This window comes from Gopherus flavomarginatus, chromosome 8, assembly GCF_025201925.1.
Source record: "Gopherus flavomarginatus isolate rGopFla2 chromosome 8, rGopFla2.mat.asm, whole genome shotgun sequence".
Taxonomy (NCBI): domain Eukaryota; kingdom Metazoa; phylum Chordata; order Testudines; family Testudinidae; genus Gopherus; species Gopherus flavomarginatus.
In genome coordinates, this window is record NC_066624.1 from 40,414,060 (window position 1) to 40,436,992 (window position 22,933).

At 47.6% G+C, this 22,933-nt stretch overlaps 1 protein-coding gene across 3 annotated transcripts in view; it reads right to left on the bottom strand.

The window, feature by feature from the left end:
- LOC127056478 (gamma-aminobutyric acid receptor subunit gamma-4) overlaps nucleotides 1-22,933 on the bottom strand; it is a 128,213-nt gene that overhangs the window by 93,329 nt on the left and 11,951 nt on the right. Inside the window, exon 1 of one of the 3 annotated variants that reach the window (XM_050964362.1) lies at nucleotides 14,227-14,274. The exons of 1 other annotated variant lie outside the window; for it this stretch is intronic. Coding sequence is in view for 1 of the 2 variants with exons in the window: in XM_050964360.1 (XP_050820317.1) it covers nucleotides 307-362 (56 nt within the window). In the remaining variant the exon portion in view is untranslated. Of the gene's footprint in view, nucleotides 1-306; nucleotides 1,099-14,226; nucleotides 14,275-22,933 lie in introns of those variants that run through there. One more of the 3 variants, XM_050964360.1, reaches the window with a different exon arrangement.

Consider the following 22,933-nt stretch of genomic DNA (forward strand, 5'->3'; position numbering starts at 1 on the left):
CAAGCACCTATCTGCTTCTTCGTACTATGTTTAGTCCCTTCTCTCCAGGGAGCAGAACTGGGGGCTCAGCCCCAACGGTCCCATAAGGCTTCTTTCCTTTTCATGACCCAACCCCCTTGGCATGCAAATTGAAGGCAGAAGGGTCCGAGCTTGGACCAGACAAGCAACACAGCCTACAAAATACAGCTGGGCTCGTTAGGAGCAGGCAGTCGCATGGATGCCAAGGAGAGGGTGAGGGGGTTGCTGTCAATCCCAGCATCTCTTTGGGGTTGGGGTAGGTATATTAGGAGAAAGCAGGGTTCTCACCTTATCTGTAGGGCGGGATAGATTGTCAGGTACATCAGGAAAACTTTCCCAGACATCTTAAACGCACGAGCCAGGCGATCCCAGGGAAGCGCAGTGTCCACATAAAGAGAGGCAGCTCGGGCTGGCGTGACTGCACTTTGACAGATTCCTTCCTATCCAGTTTGCAGAGGGGCCCAGGGGCTCCCCTCTCTCCTTCCCCAGTCTGCCCCAAAGGATGCCCAGCTCGGTCCAGGTGTGCTGCAGCTGGAGTCTGTGGGGACCAGCAAAGAAAACACTTGGAGCAACCAAACAAAAAACTAAAGGTGGCGGTAGCGGGGGAAACCCACCCAGGAGAATCCAAGTTCAGAAGGAGGAGGAAAGCCAAGCCTGGTGCCTTTGTGTCTCCTTGCCCTCCAGCAAGTTTAGGAGCTTTTCTTCCATTCCTGCCTGCTTGGGCACTGCCTCTGTGGCTTTATTGTTGAATTCCCAATGTCCAGTGTCTTTATGGAAGGGTTTCCCCTCTTCTCCTTTCTCCCAGCTCACCAGCTGTGCCTGTGCCCAGCAGACAGGTGCAGTGAGAGCTCTGTGTGTGCGCACAGCACAAGCCCCACCGGTTGCTATTGCAGCCTAGAATACTGAAATCCTCTTCTCTCTGTCCCCCTCCTTTTCTCTGTCTCTCTCTTTCTCTATTTCTTCCTTCTGTGCTTCTCTCTCCACCCCTCCCAAAATCGCCCACCCTCCCTCTGGCTTTTAATCCTTCCTTTCTGATCCTTTTGGAAAGAAGGGTCAAAGTTGGGCATTTCTTATCCTACTCCTTAGCAGGAGAGGAACAGAGCGAGTGAGAGGGAGACTGGCAGGGAAGAGGAAGAGAGATGCTCAGAGGTCTCACGCAGGGTCCTAGCTCCCCTCGTTTAGTGCAAGGGGTGGAGGAGGGCCTCCTCCTTCCCAGCAGGGCAAGGGTTAACAGCTTCTTCTTGCTCCTTTCTTAAAGGGAAAAAAAGGCAAAAAAAGTTCAGTTGCTGTGCTGACAAAGGCTGTATCCAGAAATCAAAGGGAAATGCCTATTTGTGTGTCACCGAGTTACCAAATGGAAGCTTTTGGGAAGGCAAAAACCGGAATTCATTAACTTGTGTAAAGCTCTCGCTCTCCTCCTTCACTTAATGAGACATGACAAGGTCGTCGCTCGTTAGTCACATTGTAGCGTAAAACCTCGCGCAACATTTTGTTAAAAGCTGGGGAGCGAAGCTGTTGCTTGTAAAAATGTGCCAGAAGCAAATGCCAGCAATGCTGAGCGAGGCTCAACTCGGCCAGTGGAAGGCGGCCTCGCACCCAGTGCATTGTGGGTGCTAATGCACTAGAAAGCATAACCACTCACTGCTACCTCCATGGGGTGAACCTCTCTGTGCACAGCCTTGCTTCTGGGCTACGTCCAGGTCTAGTGTCTGCCCATCACAAAATAGCCAGGGCCCCAACTCGCAAGTGCTCATGCATGAGATTCCCACTGAGTATAGTGGACATCTCTTGAAGAGTTGGGCTCCTTCACTCTAAAGGACATTCCGAAGCCCAGCTTTTGCCCTGTGCCTCCCAGAGCTGCCCCGGCAACTGGGTATCTTATCGCATCCCTCCTTAAAATTCTCCTTTGCTAGGATGCCAGCTAAAACTTGACCAAGCACAGTGGGGTGCTGTCCAGGGCTGGGGGTCCTAGGCACTAGGATAATAATAATAAATAATAACTGACTTGTGTGCTATTGCCAATGCCGTTTTGTTGGGGGATTTGCAGTACAGGGAGATAGTGCTGCTTCGTGCAGGCATCAGGTGACTTGTGGGCTGATCCCAGCTTTGCCACTGATTCATCTGAGACCTTGGGCAAGTCATTTCACCCTGTGCTCAGTGGCCCCATGTCTTAAACGGGGATAATATGTGTTGACCTTTTCAAAGTGCTTTGAGATCTTTGACTGAGAAACACTGAGAGGATTATTGAAGAACAATAATCACATCCCATATCTTGTCTCTGGGAGCAGTTTGTTCTGCTGAGCCAGAGGTGAAAAGGCCGTAACACAGCTTGTATGGAGAAAGAAAAGTTGGTCTTGTGGCTATGACACTGGTGTAGGTCTCAGGAGTTCTGGGTTTAATTCCTGGCTCTGCCACCGATTCACTGGGTGACCCTGACCACATCACTTCATTTCTCAGTGCTTCACTCTCCCCTCTGTTAAGTGCTGGTAATGCTTCTTTTGTTTATCTTTAAAGGACGGGAGTCTTACATCTCAGTGCAGCCCCTGGCCCAATGGGCCTTAATCTCAGATGGGACTTCGGGGATGCTACCATCACACAAACAGTAAATAATAGTAACACACCTGGCCAATTTTGCAAAACTGGTCAGTAGCAAGGCAGCCATTGCTGACTCTTGCTGCAAATCACCTCAAGCAGTGAAGCGTGAGATTTGACTACCCATCATAAACCACAGGAGCGCAGCTGGTCTCATGGGAGCTCCAAGATGGAATGTCCTTCTATTAAGTGGCTGCGTATTATGGTTGTTATATTCACAGCAGCCTGCAATGAACTGGTGGGACCTCTAGGAAGGTAATGTCAGAGAGAGTAAATAATGCAGATCAAAGCTGCAGGGAGTGGGGGGTAAAAAGGGCTCTTCATACTCCAGAGAAGGTCTAGGGGCTGAAACGTGCCGGGAACATTGGCTCCTTCATTAAATCTGGCCTCCATTTCGATGTGTACTGTGCCTCCTGCTTGACCAAAACAACACTGGAATAATCCCAGGAAGCAGGTGAACAGGAAGGCTTGTTTTCAGTGTGCGTTGGAACCACTGAACCCTGGAGATCCAGCTGACAACAGGAAATCTGGACTTTAATCGCACAGAGCTTGCTCAGATACAGATCCCCATTGCCTGGCAGGGGAATTTTGCTGGAGTAACAGTGCAGGATCTGGCCCTTGGGTACTATTCCTGGCTAGGCCCCAGGAACCCCTGAGCCTGACTCCCATCCCAGCCCAGGGTCTGATGGCATGAGCAAGTCTCTGCTCCACTTTTCCCCTTCAGAGGCAGTTCACAGAGACATTCATGAATGTCTGCAAAGTACTTTGACATCCCTGGCTGGAAGGGACTAGGGAAGGACAAAGCATTATTAGTGTATTGCTCCATCAGGTCTCCTGGGAGAAGTTTCCTAGCCAGCCTCTTGTGTCTTGTGTTCTTTACATTAGACCAGAAGGTACCCCTTGCTTCACCTTCCATGCTGTTCAGTTCTCATCCAGGTCAATAACAGGCAATGTCACTAGGCATGTGTCCTAGGGCCCTCCAGACAGAACAAAGTTATCCAGTGATAGGCTTACAGCCTCCCATCCACGTGCACAGCCATTTTAAATGTACCGTGCTGGTTCTTACACTTGGCTGAGGTGATGGTGAATGATCCTCCCTCTTCCACATTTATAATAGCAGGCTAGTGCAGAAGGTGAAGGCTGAGTTTAATACACCTTCAACTCCTATCTGCCTGTCGCTTGCACTAAGAGGTGGTGGAGAGCTGGTGCCCTGGTCACTCGTGCAGTGGCTTCCCTCTCTAGCTCATCAGTAAAACTCAGTTGATTGTTCTCTTGCCTGCAAAGGGTCTGAATGGAGTCTGAGTTTATGCTAATATTAATCAGAAGTAACTCTGCTAATTCAATGTGGGGAAAGCTGGTGTGAGAGAGGGCCCAGGCCTTAGGTGCCTACTCTCCAGAAGAGACCAGGCCCCTGGCATTGGCAGATTTGTGAGGTGTGGAAGCCCACTGGTGGAATATGAGCGGATGTTGCAAGTCAGGGTTGAAATGCATTGGCAGAGCTGCATGGAGGCTGCCATGCCCAGAAGAGCAGGGCAGGACGGGGGTGCATCACAGAGTGGAATGAGGACTCTGGGACTAGAATGACTGGGGATGTCTGCAGGTCAGGATGTCCGGGCAGCAGCAGAGCGGGGTTGTGTCCCAGAAGTGGAATGGCAGAGGGTGCTGACACTCTGGATTGAGGTGAATTTACAGTGCTGCTTGGGAAAAGCTGGCACCGAGCCTGCCCACCCTCTCTCTGGCACTGCTCTGTGTTATCAGTCTGGCAGCACGGCTAGGGGTGCTGTCCTTTCCGTGGAGCCCCTCCTCTCTGGCTTTGGTTGGCAGCCCAGGAAACTAAGTGTCCTTTGGTACATTTGGCAAAGAACAAGGGATAGTTCTGGCGTCCTGGCCAACACTCCCTGTTGGAGCAAACCAGGTCCTAGTGGCCTAGGTCCATATGCTGCAAAGCTGCAGTGGTTCCTAGGGTAACCGCTGCACTTTCAGCCCCCGAGCCTCTTCTCACATTAGTGCAAACTGGGGACAAGCCCATTCAAGTGAGTGGGGTAAAGATGGTATCAGGCTCCCCGTGTCTCCTTGTAAAGCCGTCTGGGAGACACTGAGTAGGGTATCCTCCTCAAGCACCAACCTCTTTTCTACGGTATAAAGTGGCCTGTTCTGTTCACCCTGTCAGGACATTTGTTCGCCATTACAAGGCATTTGTACCTCTTACGCTCACTAGAAAGCCCCTGCTTGGCGGCAGATGCTGCATCTTAGCTTACGCATCATCAGTAACACCTCAAGCTGGGCTCCGACTCCACACTCATTATGGCTGGCGATGATGTATGAAGTGAAGAGGACACAGCTTGATTTTCAGGTGCCAGGTTGAGCTTGCTGCGCTGACAGGTAGAAAGATTTTGTTTTGACTTGTAAGCTGAACAAACATGACAGGGGAAAGTCATGGCAGGAGAATGAAGAGGGACAGGACAGCAAGGCACCGTTGGTTGCAGATTTGCTTTTGTGGCTCATCCCATGCTCAGATTGTAAAAAGTTAAACCACTGATGGGGTCAGTGTGTTGAAGGAAGGGACCCGTGATGAACACAAAAACATCAGACACAAGACACTTGAAAGAAAAAACATTGTAGGGCTTATATAGGCATGGGTGAAGTCAGGACAGTTTGAAGGCCTGAATATCTCCTTGGGATGCTAATTTATTTTGAACTGGGAGTCATATAGATATAGATAGAGTTGCCGATATAATATCTTATCTGGAAAATATTGTAAATATACACACTATAGAAAAACACATGCATCCACACCCACACATGCAATGTGTTTTTCCAACTAAAGGGAAACCTGTGCTCTGTATTAAGGATAGAAGGACCCACCAAAATCTGGACTGACATAAGCAAGGGCCTGTATATGGCAGGGCATTTACCTTATCACGGGAACATATCTCATTCCTCTTTGCTCCTTTTGTCCCAGCCTTTCTATTTGTTTTCCTCCATGCCCTCTCTACTCACCTTATTCACCCACCCAGCGCAGCTGAAGGCAGAGTAAGTGTCCTCCTCAGGGCCCTGCCAGTGTGTCTCCACCTTGCTCCAGGGGGACCCTTTCTTAGGCTGAGAAGGAAGTGCAGTTTCCATGGCCCATTCAGTCCGGCTCTTCTGCTGAGGCTGCTAACAAGACTGCTGCCCCTGCGGCCAGTTATGATAGTGATTTTATGCTGTGGACATTCGCACACTAGCTGGTCTAAGAATACTAATTCGTTTCTCTGTCTCTTTCTTATATCATACAGGCCATTGAACAGCCATTAGATGCTGAAACTATATTAATAATTCTACAGAACATTCATGCGATAGCTTTTGCCCCTGAAGAATTCCAAAGCACTGCTTTGGATATACAAACTGCAGCGAAGAGAGCGAACTCTTCAACTGTCACTGAAATGCTGCTCTCTCTGGGGTGAAACACTTCCACTTTGTAGCTGCGTACACCCTATGTCAAACTGAACCTTCAGGGGGAATTGAGGTAGATGGAATGTAAGCTTAAAAGCTTGTCTCTCTCACCAACAGAAGTGGGTCCAATAAAAGATATTACCTCACTCACGTTGTCTCAGTTGAAAAACCTGGCATTCGGCTAGGATATGGGGTCATCACAGCACCTCTTATTAGGGTTCTTTAATGACTGTGAAAGTTCAGGATCTAGGTCTTTCAGACGAAGGCACCTGCAACCAAGGGCACCGGAACAGGGGGGCCCAGGACGCCAAGCCCCATCACCTTTAAAAGTAGGAGGGCTATGGCATACCACTTTTTACTGGCCGTAAGGGCGAGCAACGGGGGGGTTAAGGAGAGAGAGAGGCGTGAACGGGGGTGGGGTCATGGGGGGGAAGAGGCGGCATGGAGGCTGCGGGCCACAGTTCTAGGGCTGGTAGTCCCCTGACTTTTAGGGAGCTTCCATTGTCCCTGCCTGCAGCAGAATAAGCTCCCTATCCCCATATTGGTGCAGTAGTTCAGCACTTAGTCAGAGAGCACAGTACCACTTACCGACTCACCAACACAACTTCCTTGTGTGTCTCCTATTTAAGTGCTAACCCAGCCGGAGCCTGTTTAGCTTGTGAGATCTAACAGGCTGTGGGCTCCAGGCACTCTATTGCTACTGACCTGGTCAGGATTCAACGCAGCGAGCTAGTGAGGCATTGCTTCTCTCCCATTATTAATCCCCCAAGGCATTTCTGTCCTGAGACATGGGGATTTCAACAACTTCTTTATATACACGCTCTGGAATGTTTATTCAGTAGTAAGCAACTTTACTGGTCATGTGTGTCTGACTTTAGCTTAGGGTGACCAGAAAGCAAGTGTGAAAAATCAGGAGGGGAGGTGGGGGGTGGGTGTACTAGTTGCCTATATAAGACAAAGCCCCTAATATTAGGATGGCTGGTCACCCTAGGTTAGAGCCTGCCTTTCACAGTGCAATTACCAGCTACCTGCTCTGGCATTCATATCTGGGTACTGAGCACTGGTCTCTGTCCTGGACTGGGTCTTTGGCTGTAGCATATTCGCAAACCTCAAGAGCTATGAGGTTTTAACATAGCAATCAAAGGTTTAACTCAAGGAGCTCTGTGTAAGGAGAAACAAAAAGATAGGGTAGTTCTGTTCACCTTAGTGCAGGCAGGACACACTTCCTGTTCCAGCTGCAGAGATCTGGAGGAACATGGGAAATCTAAATTCTAATCCTGGCTCTAGCACGGTGAGGCCAAATCACTTTGCCTTTCCAGCTCAACTTCCAATCTGTAAAATGGGGATAATATGACTTACCCACCTGCTTCACAGGGGTGTGGTGTGGGTTAATTAGCCGGCCTTAGACCTTCAGGTGGTGTCAATCAGTGTCATTCCAGCGACTATAGAAACGTACTGCTTTCCTAGCCACCAGAAAGCCTTTTGTTTGGGTTGCCAGTGTCCTGCTGTGACACAAAAGCATGGGTTGAAAATACAGCAGTGACTGGGAATCTGGTTTTTCTCAGCTTGAGCTTCTCTCAATAGAGCCCCTCTGCACAGGCCTCCAAAATGAGCCACCCCGCATCATGCCACTGTTCAAAACCAAGAGCTGCCCCTCTGCACATGGCGGGGGATTGACTTTGATTTTCATTTAACCTTTTGGGCCAAATTCTTCCCAGTATTCCATGAAGTCTTTCTCTGGGGTATTATTTCTTTGGATATTTGCTATGTCTTTTCAGCACCTCTTCATTTTAGTTTGCTCCCTCCAGAGAGCCCCTGTCTTGCTTTGGTTCACAGAAGGGGATTTTTCTTCTCTTAGAAGTAGTGACAGGAGCCCAAGAAATGTGGGTGCCTTAATTCTTCAACATGATTGGTAGGACTTTGTGGTGGCCCCTAGGAGCAGTCACAGAGCAGAACCCATTATGCTAAGTGCTGGACAAACACAGAACAAAAAAACAGTCCCTGCCCCAGAGCTTACGTTGAGAGCAGACCCTCATTGCCTGGGACATCTCTCAGGGTATGTCAGAGCTGTGCTATGAATCTGAAATCCTCCTGCCAAAGTGGGGGCTTGTGAGAAATGGATCTGAAGGGAGGCAGTAGGGGAGTTTGTAAGGGGTTTTTGCAAAAGCAAGTGACCCAGCTTTGTCCAGCCTTAGGTGGAGAGATGCATTCTATACCTACCCACTGCAACCCAGACCTTAAGGTGCTCAGCACAGCACAATGCTTTTGGGCAGGGAGTATACAGCATCCCACTCAGCTGAGCCTGCAGGGCGAAGGGAATGAAAGGAGCCATGCTCAGGCTTTAAATAAGGAGGAGAGAATTACAGCTCCCTCCTCCACTCACAGACTTGGCGGAGCAGAGCTCCCCCACAGCCCTCCTTGGCCGGTGTAATGAGAGCTCTGCTTTACCCATAGCCCAGGCTGGGATTTGGCAGGATGCTTTAAAGATCCCAGATAGTTTCCCAATACCATGCCACGCCATAGATTTAGGGGAGGAAACACCCACCCTGTTTCCTGCCACAGCTCCCATGAAATACTGACCTAGATCAACCCTGCTTAGAGCATGAACTCCCAGGCCAAGCTAATCTAGGTGCATGTCCCTGTCTTTGTCCCCAGGTGAGTCTCCGGAGCTCGACAGGTTGAGATCATTGCTCCAAACCAGCCGATTTCATAGGTGGCAGGAGTGTGCACATTTGTGCACAGCAGCCTCTTTCCTACACAGCTGGCTCTGTGGCCCTTCATTCTCACTTTTCTTCCCCCTCCCGCCCCACCTTCACCAGCAGTTGCTCAAAGCTGACAGCCTGCATTTGAAGTGCAAAGGAGCTGATGTTGTGAGCTGTGTTTCTTCCACACTCAGTGCCCTCTAGCTTTTACACTGAGAAAATTAGAGGTGCCCAAGTGCCCCTCCCTCCGTCACCCTCCCCTAATGAAACAGAGACGGCGTTGCTGGAATCTGATAATTGCCATCGCCAGGAAGGAGAGATCTTCCCCTAATACTCACTAAGCTCCAATCTTAATCTTGTTCGTCGCTATTAAGTCTGGGGGAAATCAGGCTGATACTTTTAAAGGAAGAGAAATGAAAAAGATTCAAGAGGAGGCTGAAGTCTCTTCAGGAAACTGAAGGGGAATAATCTTCAAAGGCTCCACAAACCAGCCTGCCTGAGCCTAGCAGAACTGAATGAGTAACAAGGAGCTTGGTGGTTAGATCCTCACATTATCTGTCTCTTTCAATCAGTGGCAGGGAGCGGGAAGAATATGGAAAGATTTTCAAAGGCACCTCAGGGAATTAGGTGCCCAGGGCACCTAACTCTGTTAGGCTCTTCTGAAAATCCCAGAGATTGGCAGGTTGTTCTAAGGAAAGCCCAGTGCATATTCCAAGAGTGGTCCCTTGTCCCTGGACCAGCAGAGGCTGGGAGAGCTGTGGACAGAGTTCTCAGTCCCTGGAAAGGAGAAGGAACCCCTCACATCACATTCTGGTGGCTCTCTCCAGGTGACTTGTGCCCATCCCTTCCTGGTGAGAAGGATGTTTGGACTGAATGAGGGGAGTGGGTAAATGGGATGGAGGGGAGAGCCCCTTTGGGGAAGGAAGGAATTCCAGGGTATTGTGGTGTAAGGTTCCAGCAAGGGTGGGATTAGACACTGGCTTTGGCCCAGCTGTGTGGGTGTAGGGGCTTCTGGCCCCAGCACTCTGTCTGACAAGCCATGGGGCTCCCTCCATTCCTTTGGGGGAGGAGACAGAGGGGAATCTAGGAATCCTTGAAAGCAACCAGATTCCATGCAGTTCCCACACCCACGGGCTTGTCCTACGCCCGATAAGGACCTCATCCCACCCATAATACAGGAGTAAATCCCCGTGACTTCAGTGGGAGTATCCCCAGGCAGGAGAGCAGGCCCCTGCAGGGCAAGAGCGACACAGAGAAACACAAGGGACCAGGAGAGGGAGAGAACAAATGAGAGATCAGAAGCCTGAAACAGAAAAAGGATATGTGTGTGTGTGAGGGAGAACCGGAGCGTTCACCTACTGTGAACAGGAAAGGACACACATTGCAAATCAGAGGGGGGTCTCCTCCCACTCCCAGCTGCCATGTCATCCCCAGAAGGGAGTGCTGAAGGACTGCTGGCCAAGCTGAGCCGCTGGCGCATAGAAAGCACACAGACCGAAGATCTGTGGAGTTTGCAGCCTCGGAGGATGTCAGATCACCTGCCTTCATGGCTCCATGCCCCAGCTGCCCCTCCCCAGTCCTGGCAGCCTGCACCACTCAGCTGGACTCTGGCTGCTGCACTCTCATGCCCTGTCCTTGGTGGAGAAAGGCTATGGAAGGGGACTTGCACCTTCTCAGGAGTATACAAGTATCACATTGCTGGCTACTCAACGGCTGTTCAATGATGCCTGCCCCTGACTGGCCAGAGCACAGTGCATGGAGCTGCATTTGCGCACAAAGGAACGAAGTGGATGCCCTATTAGCTACCTTTCCCCTCTGCATGCCCCTCCCCCATTCTGTCTCGCCTTCCCACCATGCCCTGCAGTGGAGCCCACCTGGCCCAGTGAAAGAACCAATGCAGAGCTGTCAGTACAAGCCGACAGACGGATGGCTGGATGCAAGGATCTGGATCAGGTTTATGCTGAACCCTGCTTTGGATTTAGGGTCAGATTAGTAGAGGCATGCAGAGACTTCAAGGTAAAGTTGGGTCCCAGCTCTCCTCCGACGCCTAGTTCCCTTTCGCCCATGGCAGCATTAGGACAGCAACACCAACACAGTTAACGGGCTCTGACAATGAGTAGGTTTTGGAGCACAGTTGAGCGGACCTGCCTGCCGGTATTACACATTTGCTCTGATTGGTCGTGCCGTTCTTTGGTGACAGCTGCCACTTGGAGGAAGCCGAGGCTGCTGGGTACTCCCATCCGCCCGCTGGATGCATCGATTCTGACAGAGGCTGTCTGCCCCTGTGGGCAAGTGCGAAGTGGGGGAGGCAGCTGACATCAGCAGGTTTGTGCTTCCCTCCTCTCCGGGTTTCTGTGCTGACATGCCTCGAGATAGACATGTGGGCTGTCAATCAACCAACTTGGCCTGTTCATGCACTGCATGCACCTCGTGTGTGCTCCACAGCCACTCTCAGTGCCTTCCATTCTGCTAACAGGGTACACCCACCCCCATGCCAGGCACAGACCAGTTTCCCCACCACAGCACTTCTCCAAAGATGTCGCGTTGCACTTACACAATGCCTGCACGCTCATGCCCAGACACCCCGCTAGCCCAAGGGAACACTCCAATCCCAGAGGGCTCAGGAGAGATCAGCAGCAGAATAGAGAGGCTTCTGTTTCAAACCTGTCCCAGGCTAACAGTGAACCACAGTGGTTGTTTTCTGATTGCTGCTAGTAGCCACTGAGAAATAAGTGGACAGTGTGAGCCCAGTTTCTAGTGGTCTGGGGTCTGCATGTCCATTGATGCTCTTTGGCCCTCTTGTCGGCTGTCCCAGGGGTGAGGCAGGAATGAAGCTGCTTGGGAACTGTTGATGACACCAACACTTTCCAAGGGACTGTATGGCTACCACCGAGAGCTTCCTCAATTCCACAATGGAATTTCTTATCAAAACCAGGGAGCCCCATCCCACAATAACCTGGAGGGTGGTGAACTCTGCTAGGATTCAAGGCCCTTCTCTGAATCAGGTAGAGCAGAGACCTGATGCTGGGGTCTTGACATCCCAGGTAAGCAGCCTGGACATTGGGCTATTGGCCATGCTGGTAGCTCACTCTTATTTTTCATGAAAAAGGTTTGTCTCGGTGCAGAATGGGAAGACTTTTGTGGTTCAGGAACATCATCTCCTGCCCAGTTCTAGTCAGGAAGTCTGAATCCCTCTGGAACCCCTCGGGGTGGGGCCTCCAGATGTAGGGTTGAGGCACAGCAGCAGAGAATTGTGGGGACTCTTGTCCTGCCATTGCTGATCTTGTAACAGTTTTGGGGACAGATGACTTCACTCTCCAGGGCTGTCAGGCCAGTGCCATCCAACAGCAGTAAAAGTCACTTTTAAAAACCCCAAACCAAGCAACTAAGGAAGCCATAATTACACCCATGCAACTCTCCACAGTCTGCATGGCTCTCCACCCCCATGCTCTCAAATACCTACACAGATAGAGCCAAAAACAAGACAAGTACAGATCAAGAGAACTCTGCCTTTCCCCTCCAGGCAACAGTGAGTCGCCTCTTCTTTAGGGACAAAGAGATGCAAATATCCTGAGTCATCACATGAAACTAGCAAGGTGGCACCCACGAGAACAGGGATCTAAGTTCCCTAGTGAACAGCCCTACAGAGGGCAGAGGCCTTGCATCAGAAAAATCCCAATCAGTCAACAGATAAGAAAATAAACAAGTATGGTTCGCTGGTGGTGTTGGATGAGATGGCAGGGAGCATACTGACCCAGAACTCAAACTGAACCAGAATTTTCACCCAGAACTCAAACTGAACCAGAACAGAACTGGCTCAGAAGTTCAAAAAACTCAGATAAACTTTGCTAAGGTTTCCACTGTTCCAGCTGGAGCCAAGACTGGAGCAGAAGTGCCACAATCACTCCAGAAAAACCTTTCTCCAGGTACAGACAGGAGCAGCAAGCACTGGAGATCTCACCAGAAAACTCTTTTTGAAGCCCACCAAAGATTTGCATTGCTCAGATGGGCTGAGGTCTCAGTCCCTCGTGGTGCTAAGTAATCCCCTTTATCCAGCAAAGCACTTAAGCACGTGCCTAATGGCAAGCACATGAGTAATCCCATTGAAATCAATGGAACTACTTAAAAGATGCTGAAGTGCTTTGCTAAATTGGGGCCAGAGCAATCAGCAGCATGTGGGATCAAGCCCTTGGGTTCTTCTCCAAGCCAAACCCCTAAACTTTCTAAGTTTTCTACATGCCTAATAAAAGGTGATTTAAGTCTTCCCTGGTAATTAAAAACATCACAAATGCATTTCATTGGCATGTGGGATCCTTACAGATCTTACCTGCCTCACTGTGTGTTTGTTTGCAAAGTACATTGAGATCCTGGATAGTAGCTCCCATGTAAATCGAAAGCATTTATTATTAGAGTCTATTATTACAGTTTAATCTGGTTCAAATGATACCATGCACAACCATACCCAGCGTGCACATGGAGAGGGGAAAGCCACAGAGGGCACAGCAGAGGATTTGGGCTGATGACGGGCAGGAGAGGGTTGGGGAGAGATCTTGGGGACAGGTGCTGACTTGGACTTTCAGAGAACAGAATTAGAGAACCAGGCTGCTGTACTTCCCATAAGCAAAAAGCCAAACATCTATTTTTTTTTAATCTAAAGAGTCTTCATTTAAGATTCAGGAAAACTAGCAAAGAAAGAACGAATGTAATGTATCCATGAGAGAGCGCAGTGCGTGTGACTCGCTCTGCAACATTCCGCATCTGAACTGAAACACAAACTGACTGTTGTTTCCCAGCTTCACCCCTACAGGAGGCAGGGAAATCCTCCACATTTAAAGGTGTGGTACACAGACAATAGAGAGCCAACATCTCCTTCCCAGAAAGCACACGGTCCAATGAGACAGCCAGCAACATGTGATAGATAAAGCAAAAGCGTCCTTAGTTTGCCTCCAATCCCCTCCCCCAAAAAGTAATTCCAAGCATTGGGGAAGGAGGAAGTGGGACAAATGAGATGAATGGAACAAGTATGAGGAAGTATGGTGAGAGATAACTTCATACAAAGAAGGAAAAGGGACGTGGCTGCAAATGGAAGGCAGAGTGTGAGGAAAGTGACTGGAATAATAAGTGACGGATGGATGCCTTTGAAGGGGACTCGAATATCTTAGGTCTCCAGTCTGACCTACTTAAATCTGTCATAATCTGATACAGAAACCTCCTCCAGATTCTAAATATAAACTGCATTCTTTTTTATTTAAATTGCTTCCCTCTGCCACCATGAAATAAAACTCTAATCAATAGCCAGTGCTACTGTACTGCAGGTACTCACTGGGCTTTTGGGGACCGCTGAGGGAGCCTACATCTAACAGGGGGAATGCCAGCGACCCAGGTCCCTGTAATCTCACAAAACAAGCAATGCCCAGAACTGGAAACATCGGGTATATCTGCACTGCAAGCAGCAGTGCTGCTGCAGCATCTGGAGACATACCTGCGCTCACTTTGATCCAGCTAGCTCCAGGAACAAACAGCGAAGCTGCAGCAGCACAGGCTGCACAAACCCACCTAGGAACTTTTACACATTCTCCATGGGTAGCCCGTGCTACCACAGCTTCACTGCAATTGTTACTGGAGCTTGCTAGATCAATGTCACCCCTCTGATTGCAGTGTAGGCACACTCTTAATACAAGATGTGCTAAAATCCTGTCACAACAGTGTAACTTGTTTGTAAAATACTGCACTAGCATCCCCTTTCACTGGTGGACGCTTGGCAGCAGATAGCTACAAGAAGTAGTGGGGCAGAGGCAGGGCCGGTGCAAGGATGTTTCGCGCCCTAGGCGAAACTTCCACCTTGCACGCTCCCCCGTCCCCAAGGCCCCGCCCTGAGGCGCGCCCCCCCTGTGGCAGCTCCCCATCCCGAGGTACCCCTCCTGCCGCAAGCCTGGGGGGCAGGAGAAGTGAAGCAGCCACGGTGTGCTCGGGGAGGAGGCGGAGCAGGGGTGAGCTGGGGCGGGGAGTTCCCCTGTGTGCCGACCCCCACCCTTACTTGCTGCAGGCAGCCCTCTCCGCACTCCTTTGCCCCAGCTCCCTCCGCCTAAATGCTGATGGCAACTGGGGCTGCCGAAGATCTGGCCTCTGCGGTCGCTGCCGAAGAAAATGGTGCCCCCCAAATCCTAGTGCCCTAGGCGACCGCCTAGGTAGCCTAAATGGTTGCACCGGCCCTGGGCAGAGGGGAGCTACTTTGTGCGCTACCCTGTGGCTGTGTAGTGTTTACCAGCTTTGTGTTTGTGAGCAAGGCCAGAGGATGTTGCCCTGCAGTGGCTGGTTCACAGAGAGATTATGGGACCTACTACTGGTTATGAAAAGTTATGAATGGGATTATATGACAGGGCTGCCTGTAACAGCAGGGGATTGGACTAGATGACTCAGAAGGTCCCTTCCAGTCCTGTGTCCTGTCAGATAAGGGCTTCTCCTTCTTGCTGATCACAGTGGGAGACAGACTGTGCCTCTTCAGATCAGGCCCTGTGTAACCTTCCTCTAGAACAAGGACCCTGCTCTGTGTGGTGCCAGCTGTCCCCTGATCATGGTGGTTAATCTACTGCTCTTCTCCCTGCTGGCTGCCTACTTCCTTAGGATGCCCCAACAAAAACACCCCTCCATTTGCCCCGCCCCAACGAGATACCCCCGTGTCCTGGAAACATCATGCAGCACATAGTTCCATAGCATTTCGTCCTGTGTATGGGGCTCCTTTAGCCTGTCCCATGTGACGTTCTTTGGAAGCTAAGCCTCCTAGCTGGTGCCCTGCTGCATGGCAGTTACAGTCTTTGCCCAGGAGCACTGAGCTAACCAAGATGTTCGTGTACATGGGCCATCTAGCCTCATGGGTGAGGCATTTGCCTGGTGTATAAGTCAAACTGTAACCACGGATACTGTAGTTCCAGGGTTTCTTGCCATCCTCCTCCTTTTGCAGCCACTGTAGCACTCACATCTATTCTTTGTGGCCAGTGACTTCGAGGGCCTGCAGATCATCCCAGACTATGAAGCAGTAAAATAATCCATTGACACATTGGAGCTGAATCCTGCACCAAGGGAAGTTTTGCCACAGTCTTCAGCGGCAGCTGGATGGGGACTCAAGTTGGCATTCTTAAAGGGACACTGTCAGGGTACATAGACTACATAGAAACAAAACAAAACCAAAGGGTCAAGTTTTCAAAAGCAACTAAGCAATTAAGGAGCCAACCCTTTATCCAAGCTTCCTTACCTACATTAGAAATAAAAATATGTCTGATTAGAATGGAAAGAAATGTCAAAATCTAATGGAGTTTTCACTAATTATATGCACTTTTTACATTTGTCTCAGTGATGACAATGAAATTAGATGAATTAGTTTCCCTTTTGTTGATAGTCCACTCCCACTCAGTTTCCTTGGCAGGTTTTCATCCAGTAGCACAATGCTGCAACTGTTTGAATTGATAAGTATTTTTAAACTTGTGGAATCTTGCAGGGAAAAAAAATCAAAGAAACTTTTCATGGGCTTACATTTTGGGCCAAATGTAAACTGACAAATTTCCTACAAGCAACAGGAGGGGGCAGAAATTCTTATGCAGCAGAGAGAAGAAAGAAAGACCTGACTGGGAAAATGCATTTAAGCTTTTAGGAAGGCATTAAGCATAATAATCAAACAAAAAGAAAAACCCTATCAAAACAAAGCCACAAAACAAAGGTCTGAGCTTTTTTAAAGTGTTTTTAAGTACTTGTAAAAATGATGCTTCAATAGATTTCAAGCTGAAATCCTCTCTTTATCTTTAATTTTCCATTTGTGGTACTATTTGGTTGGTCACCTAAGCCATGGGGTCTTGTTTCTGCTCTGATTGGATAACTAAATCTTGTATTAAAAGGAAGAGGAAAATCAGAGAGATTTGAAGGTGGCCGACTGAACACTTTTGGTGTGAAGTTTTGCACAGATACATATTTGCACAACTGTCAGTGAGCTCTTCACTTTCTGTGAATGTTCTTGTGAACAACAACAACAAAAAAATCATATGAACAAAAGAAACAGGGTTCCATATGACCGTCAGAATAAATAATGGTGTTTATTTGCACCCAGGTTGGTGAATATGTCTGTTCATTCATCCACCCTTTGGTCTCTCTGCTGTAACTGCCAGAAGAGGGGCCCACCAGTGCTATCTGCAGTGGTTATTGTGCAATATTCACACCTTGTCTGTCATCTAGGAACTTGATTGGGACCCACTCTGACCAGCTGTCCACTCCTGACCTAGGCTGGATTTGCACTGCTAGAACGAGAAGGCAGCTACTCATTCCCTATGCCTTTCAGTGCCGGCAGTGGGAAGATCTTTCTATTGATGATGGTGATGAATTAATTATTAGTAATACAATAGTGTCCAGAGCCAGAATTAAGATCACAACACCATTATGCCCTGGGGAGGACAAACACATAAAACAGTCCCTACCCCCAAAGACTTTATAATCTACATAGACAAGACAGGCAACAGGTGGGAGCAACGAAGGATTGTTAGAATACCTAACACACTAAGCTTCCCATGCTCTCCCCAGGTAAGGATTAGCTCTTGCTGGCTCCTGCCTTGCTATCATGGTGGAATGCCTGTTGGTAGATAATAATGTTTACTCCCACACTGATGCCTTTAGTTAATGGAAGCATTCTGAAGCCCCTTGTGCCCTGCTGCCCCTTTAAATGCCACCCCAGCTTGGCAGCAATCCGGCATCCCATTGTCTTGCAATTTGCAGAGTGGCTGTGTCAAACTGAGGTGATCAATTTGTGCCTCAGCAGTGCCAGGTCTCCCATGTACGAGTGCAAGTCATTTCATTAAGGCCCGGTCTGCATGGCCAGCACTGGCCCTCTCTCATCAATTTTGTTCCGGTAATGGATCTCTCACCGACCCCTGCTCCTGGCTGAGCAGTGCAAAATCTGCTAATTTGATTGCAGTTCAACATGTTGCTTCTTCCAACAACAGAATTTTATGGGTGAGAGTAAGGGGCTTACTTGAAATTATTCCCTTTAGATCCATTGAAGGGATTCTAAGTGCTTTTCATAGTTACTCTCCATTAAAGTTACTCTCTCTGAACCTGGAAATCAACATTTCTGTCTCTACCAATTTTCCCTTTTCATTTGGCAAGTAGTTAGATTTTTCATCCACTCCCTCACCTAACCCCCATCCTTGTGTTTCCTGCAGAGCGGAGGGGTCCTGTTCTCTCCCCACAAATAGAAGTAACTTCCATTGACTTCAATGTCTTGGTTCTACTGTCTTTCCATCCATCCCTTCCCTTCCCTCTGACCACGGTATTGCTGTCTCTTTCACCCAAGCGGTTGGCCATTACTGGGGGCCTTGTCAGGTTGTTTCCATCAGGTGAAGAAGTGATGATATGAGTGAAATATGATCTTTGATGCAATCCTGTTTATTTACAAAAAATGTGCACTCAGTCCTGTTTTCCTGAACACAGTAGGAACAAACAGCAGGGAGCTTCCTTACTCACAATTTCTCAGCCTGCCTTTCCACAGACCTGCGCATCAAGTAGTGCTGTCCTTCTGCAACCTCTCAGGGCCACACTCAACCCTACTTCTTTCGCTGGCTACCTCTCTCACACACAGCTTGCCAAGCAATCCCCTAGCATGTGCATTTTCAACCAGTCCCAGAGAAATGCCTCAGGCCACATAACTTAGCCCTGCTTCACTGTTGGGTTGACTGCCTGGGGCAGTAGCTTCTACAGTCTCTGGCTATCTTAAGGGTGATTAGACTGCACATCAGCTTCAATGAGGCATGTGATTGTCTATAGATCAAAGACTCACATGATGACCTCCATTAACATCTTCCAAAAGAACAATATCTATCTGTCTTAGAACTAATGTAGATTTTTTACAGAAAGTTTTTTTGTCAAAAAAGACCTCTTTTCAAAAATGAAACTTTGTAAAAATTGTCAATATTATCAACATTTTCCATGATATTTAACCAAATTTTTTGTTGAAATTGTTTTTTAATTAATTGCAGAAATTTATCATTGACTGAAAACTTCATTTTCTTACTGAAAGCTTGGGTTTGATAAACAAAATATTCAAAAGTGAAAAAAAATCAAAGTTTTTTCTCAGTGAAATTGTTTTCCCATTTTCCAACCAGCTCTACTGTTATCTAGTCACCCGTTTCAAATATGTGGCCTTGATATTCATGTGTTTAAACATCTTTCTTTTAACCATTTTACTCTACTCTTCTGATAAATACCTATCCACTACTACTAACAACCATCTCTTTACTACTCCTGAGTAACACACTTCTCAATAAAACCTTTGTCCTGTTCCATATCATCCTGTGTATACAGTGTTAGTTTCTAGGAAGATGGTGCACAGTTCTGAAAGAGGTTTTGACTATGGCTTGGCAGAATCAGGACTAGCTTTGGAGTTCAGATTTGACAGCACCAAACTGTTCATTAGATTTTAGTCCAAAGTGGTGGTGATTATTATACATTATTTGCTAAGCACTGAAGACATGCTCTTGCACTATACAAGACACAAACCATCCTTGCCCTGAGTAGCTTACAGTCTAACAGACAAGTACAAAGAAGAGAAGAGATGCTATGAGACATCATGATCTTCTTCCCAGGGACGCTGGAACAATTTTTATAGTGGGGGTGCGGAGAGCCATTGAACCAAACTGTAAACCCTGTATATAATGGAAACCGCTTCAAGTGAAGGGGTGCGTTAGCACCTCTAGATCTAGCACCTTTGCTTCTTTCTGGTGCTGTTGTTGCGGGAGAAGCAGTACATCATGGATTAGGGAGCGTGGGGCTCTTGGAAGCATGCCTGGGGAAAGGACAGGTATCCTGTAACACTCTGAAGCCCCTTGTGCCCTGCTGCCCCTTTAAATGCCATCCCAGCCTGGCAGCAAGCTGGCATCCCCTTGTCTTGCAATTTGCAGAGTGGCTGGGTCAAACTGAGGTGTTCAGTTTCAGAACCAGAAGTAGAGAACAGCTCCCTTCTGCTGTGGTTTTAGTGTCAGGGATTCAAGCTTGAGCTCCACTCCCTGGAAATTCAGGCTGCTGTTGCTGGGATTGATCTGAAGTTCTGGTTCAATCCAACCCCTACTGTCAGTTTTTCAGGACAGATTCAGCTCCCTGTTACACCCATCCAAAGCCAGAGTTAATGGATTTACTCTAGATTTACTCCAGCATAGCTGAGGTCAGATTCTTGCCCATCATGTGTATGTAATATGGGCCAGATCCCTAGCTTGTGGGAATCATCCTAGTTCTATTGGCTTGAAAGGAGCTACGCCACTTTCCAACAGATAAGCAGCTGGCTGTGTCTGTTTACAAATAGAAACAAACAGGCAGATCCTCCCTGAGTTAAACTGGCTCAGCGCCATGAATTGCATGGAACTACACCGACTGGCACTAGCGGAGGAGGTAGCCAGCCCAAATACAGTATTTCTGCCCGTTATTGGCAGTGATGGGTGAATGGAACAGGAAACATATCAACTATATACATAGTGAGCCAGATTCTCTGCTGGTGGAAATCGCTGAGGGCAGTAGAGTTATACTAATTTTCAACAGCTGATTAGGCCCCTGTCTGGATAAAGGGTAGCTATCCACATAACAGGAATTATGGTGTGTGTGGGGGGGGAGGAGGGGTTAACATTTCCATTACACTTGAAGCACATGGTAATTTTTTCTTAGGGTCCTAGTTGTCATGTGTGATTGCAGAGCAGTGTGTATATCAACATTCAGAACAACCAGTGACAAGTCAGGGGAATAATTGAAAATGTCACACAGTGCCAAATATCTGGAACAATTAGATCAACAAACTGCACATTGATGTCTTTGCAAATGAGGCCAAGACTCTATCTAGGTATTTCTTTTTCCTCCCTCTCACCCCCAAAACCTCTGAGTGCGTTCAGGTCTCAAAATAACGGACTTTCTTTTTTTATCCTCCACTGTTGCTCACAGTTTTGCCGGGGAGTGAATTACAGTCTCTGCTCCTTCTACCACAAAGTCTGATTTCAGGGGAATAAAATCTCTCCTCCAAGCCCTAGTCAAGGCATCAAGGGCTGCACTCTGGGAAGAATATAGGAGAGGGAGCTAGATATGTGGTTCTGTCTCCTACTGTGTCCAGTCCAGGAGAAGATAAAGGTAATGCGATTACGTCAGTCACTTTTTATCTCCCTTTGCAGACTCTAGGATCCCTTTTATCAGGCACGGTGGCCATTTTCCTGGGGTATCCCTCATTTCCACGAATGCTGGTCTCTTTCAGCTGTTTATTTTTCTTAATTATTTCTATAATGCCTATTACTACAGTATGGAAGTTCTGAACAAATTAGGCAAGATCTTCCTACTGTTAAGAGAAGCAGTGTGGCAGGCTGGAATTGAGGAGACGTGTTTTTGGGCAATGATAATGGCCTGCTGGGAGATCTTGGGCAAGTCACTTCTCTTCTCTGTGTCTCAATTTTTCCATCTGTAAAATGGGGGTAGTAATACCAATCTACATTAAAAAGCAGTGTATGGATGAAAAACACTGCACGATGCTGGCTATTATTATTGTTCATGGAGAAGTTGCTCTTTGCCCTAGTTGGGTTAGAGATTTTCTCTCTAGATATTGTGTGCAGGGACTCCCTCTCATAATCAGTTCAAAGGATTCTGGGGATCAAATCTTCCGTAATCCTTGGGGATCTGTTATTGCCTTATTTTCCAGACCCCTAACCTCTTTCCACTTTTTGGGTGCCTGATACTACCTGCCAGCCTGAGGGTTATTTTCCACAAGCTATTGCAGCCTAGAGTTTGCAATGGTCATTAAAAAGAAATGGGCCATCCTGCCTCCAGGAATAGCCAATGTTACCGGGCAAGGCAACACACACACTCACACCCCATAATGAGACTAGCTACCTGGGCAGTGATCTCATCTGTGGGTCTCATTCATCAGAGCTAGCGCACACATGTTTACTCAAGGTGGAAATTTCACCTCCAGATCAAGAGCAAGTTTTGCAATCTGGCTGCTCAGAGCTGGGTTAGGCTGATTCAAGTGCCAATCACCTGGGTTAATGCTGCAGTAAAGATAAACCCTCATAGGCTAAATTTACTCCTGCCACACGAATTTGGCCTGTTGCACATCTAATATATTTTATAGAAAAAAACACAACAACATGAAAGCTTATATTTAACAGAGTGGCTCAGACTTCATTCTCAAGGCCTCTTTGGTTAGCAACTTGCTCATTAACTATTCTGATTCCTATAACTGTCCCTGCAATTTTCAACTCTTTGCCAAATAGTTTTGCATATATGCTGTTCCTGAACTGTTTGCAAGTCACTATCCATGCAGTGTGATTTAGCTGACCAATCACAAGTTATCCTTTCCATGCCCTGCCTGGGTGACAAGTGATTTTAAACAGGTGAATAATGGCTGAGACATTAATGTAGTAGTAAGTTTCAGACTAACATGTATTTATGCTTATGTGACAGTTTGAGGAAGGCGATATGCTAATGGCAGGTACAGGGTATCTTTCCTTTTCCTGTACCTCAGTTTACTGTGGTTTAGTCTTCTCATGACTTTGATATATAGCTCATAGATTACAGAGCCAGAAGGAAACAATGTGATTGTCAAATCTGACCACCTGTCTACTACATGTCATATTAATGTGTTTGAATGAGAAGCTCTTTCAGAAAAAGAGCCAATCTTGATTTAAAAATTGCCAGTGCTAGAAAATCCATCATAACCCTTGGTAAATCGTTCCATTAGTTCATTATCATCAATGTTAAAACTTTACTCATTACTTCCAGTCTGAATTTGTCTAGCTTCAACGTCCAGCTATTGGAACTTGTTATATCTATGCCTGCTAGATTGAAGAGCCCATTATCAAATATTAACTCCCCATGTAGGTACGTCTAGATTGTGATCAAGTCACCCCTTCATCTTCTCTGTGTTAAGCTAAATAGGTTGAACTCCTAGATTCCATCACAAGATACGGTGTATACATTATACAGAATTAAATCTCTAATAGGAGAATGACACAAATATCTACAAGGAAAACATCTATATATAGCAGTTTACTTATAACCATTGAAACAACTGTGAATATCATCAATTGACTCTTCTCATAGACTCATAGACTTTAAGTCAGAAGGGACCATTATGATAATCTAGTCTGATCATCACCCACCCATCCTGTAACAAACCCCTAACC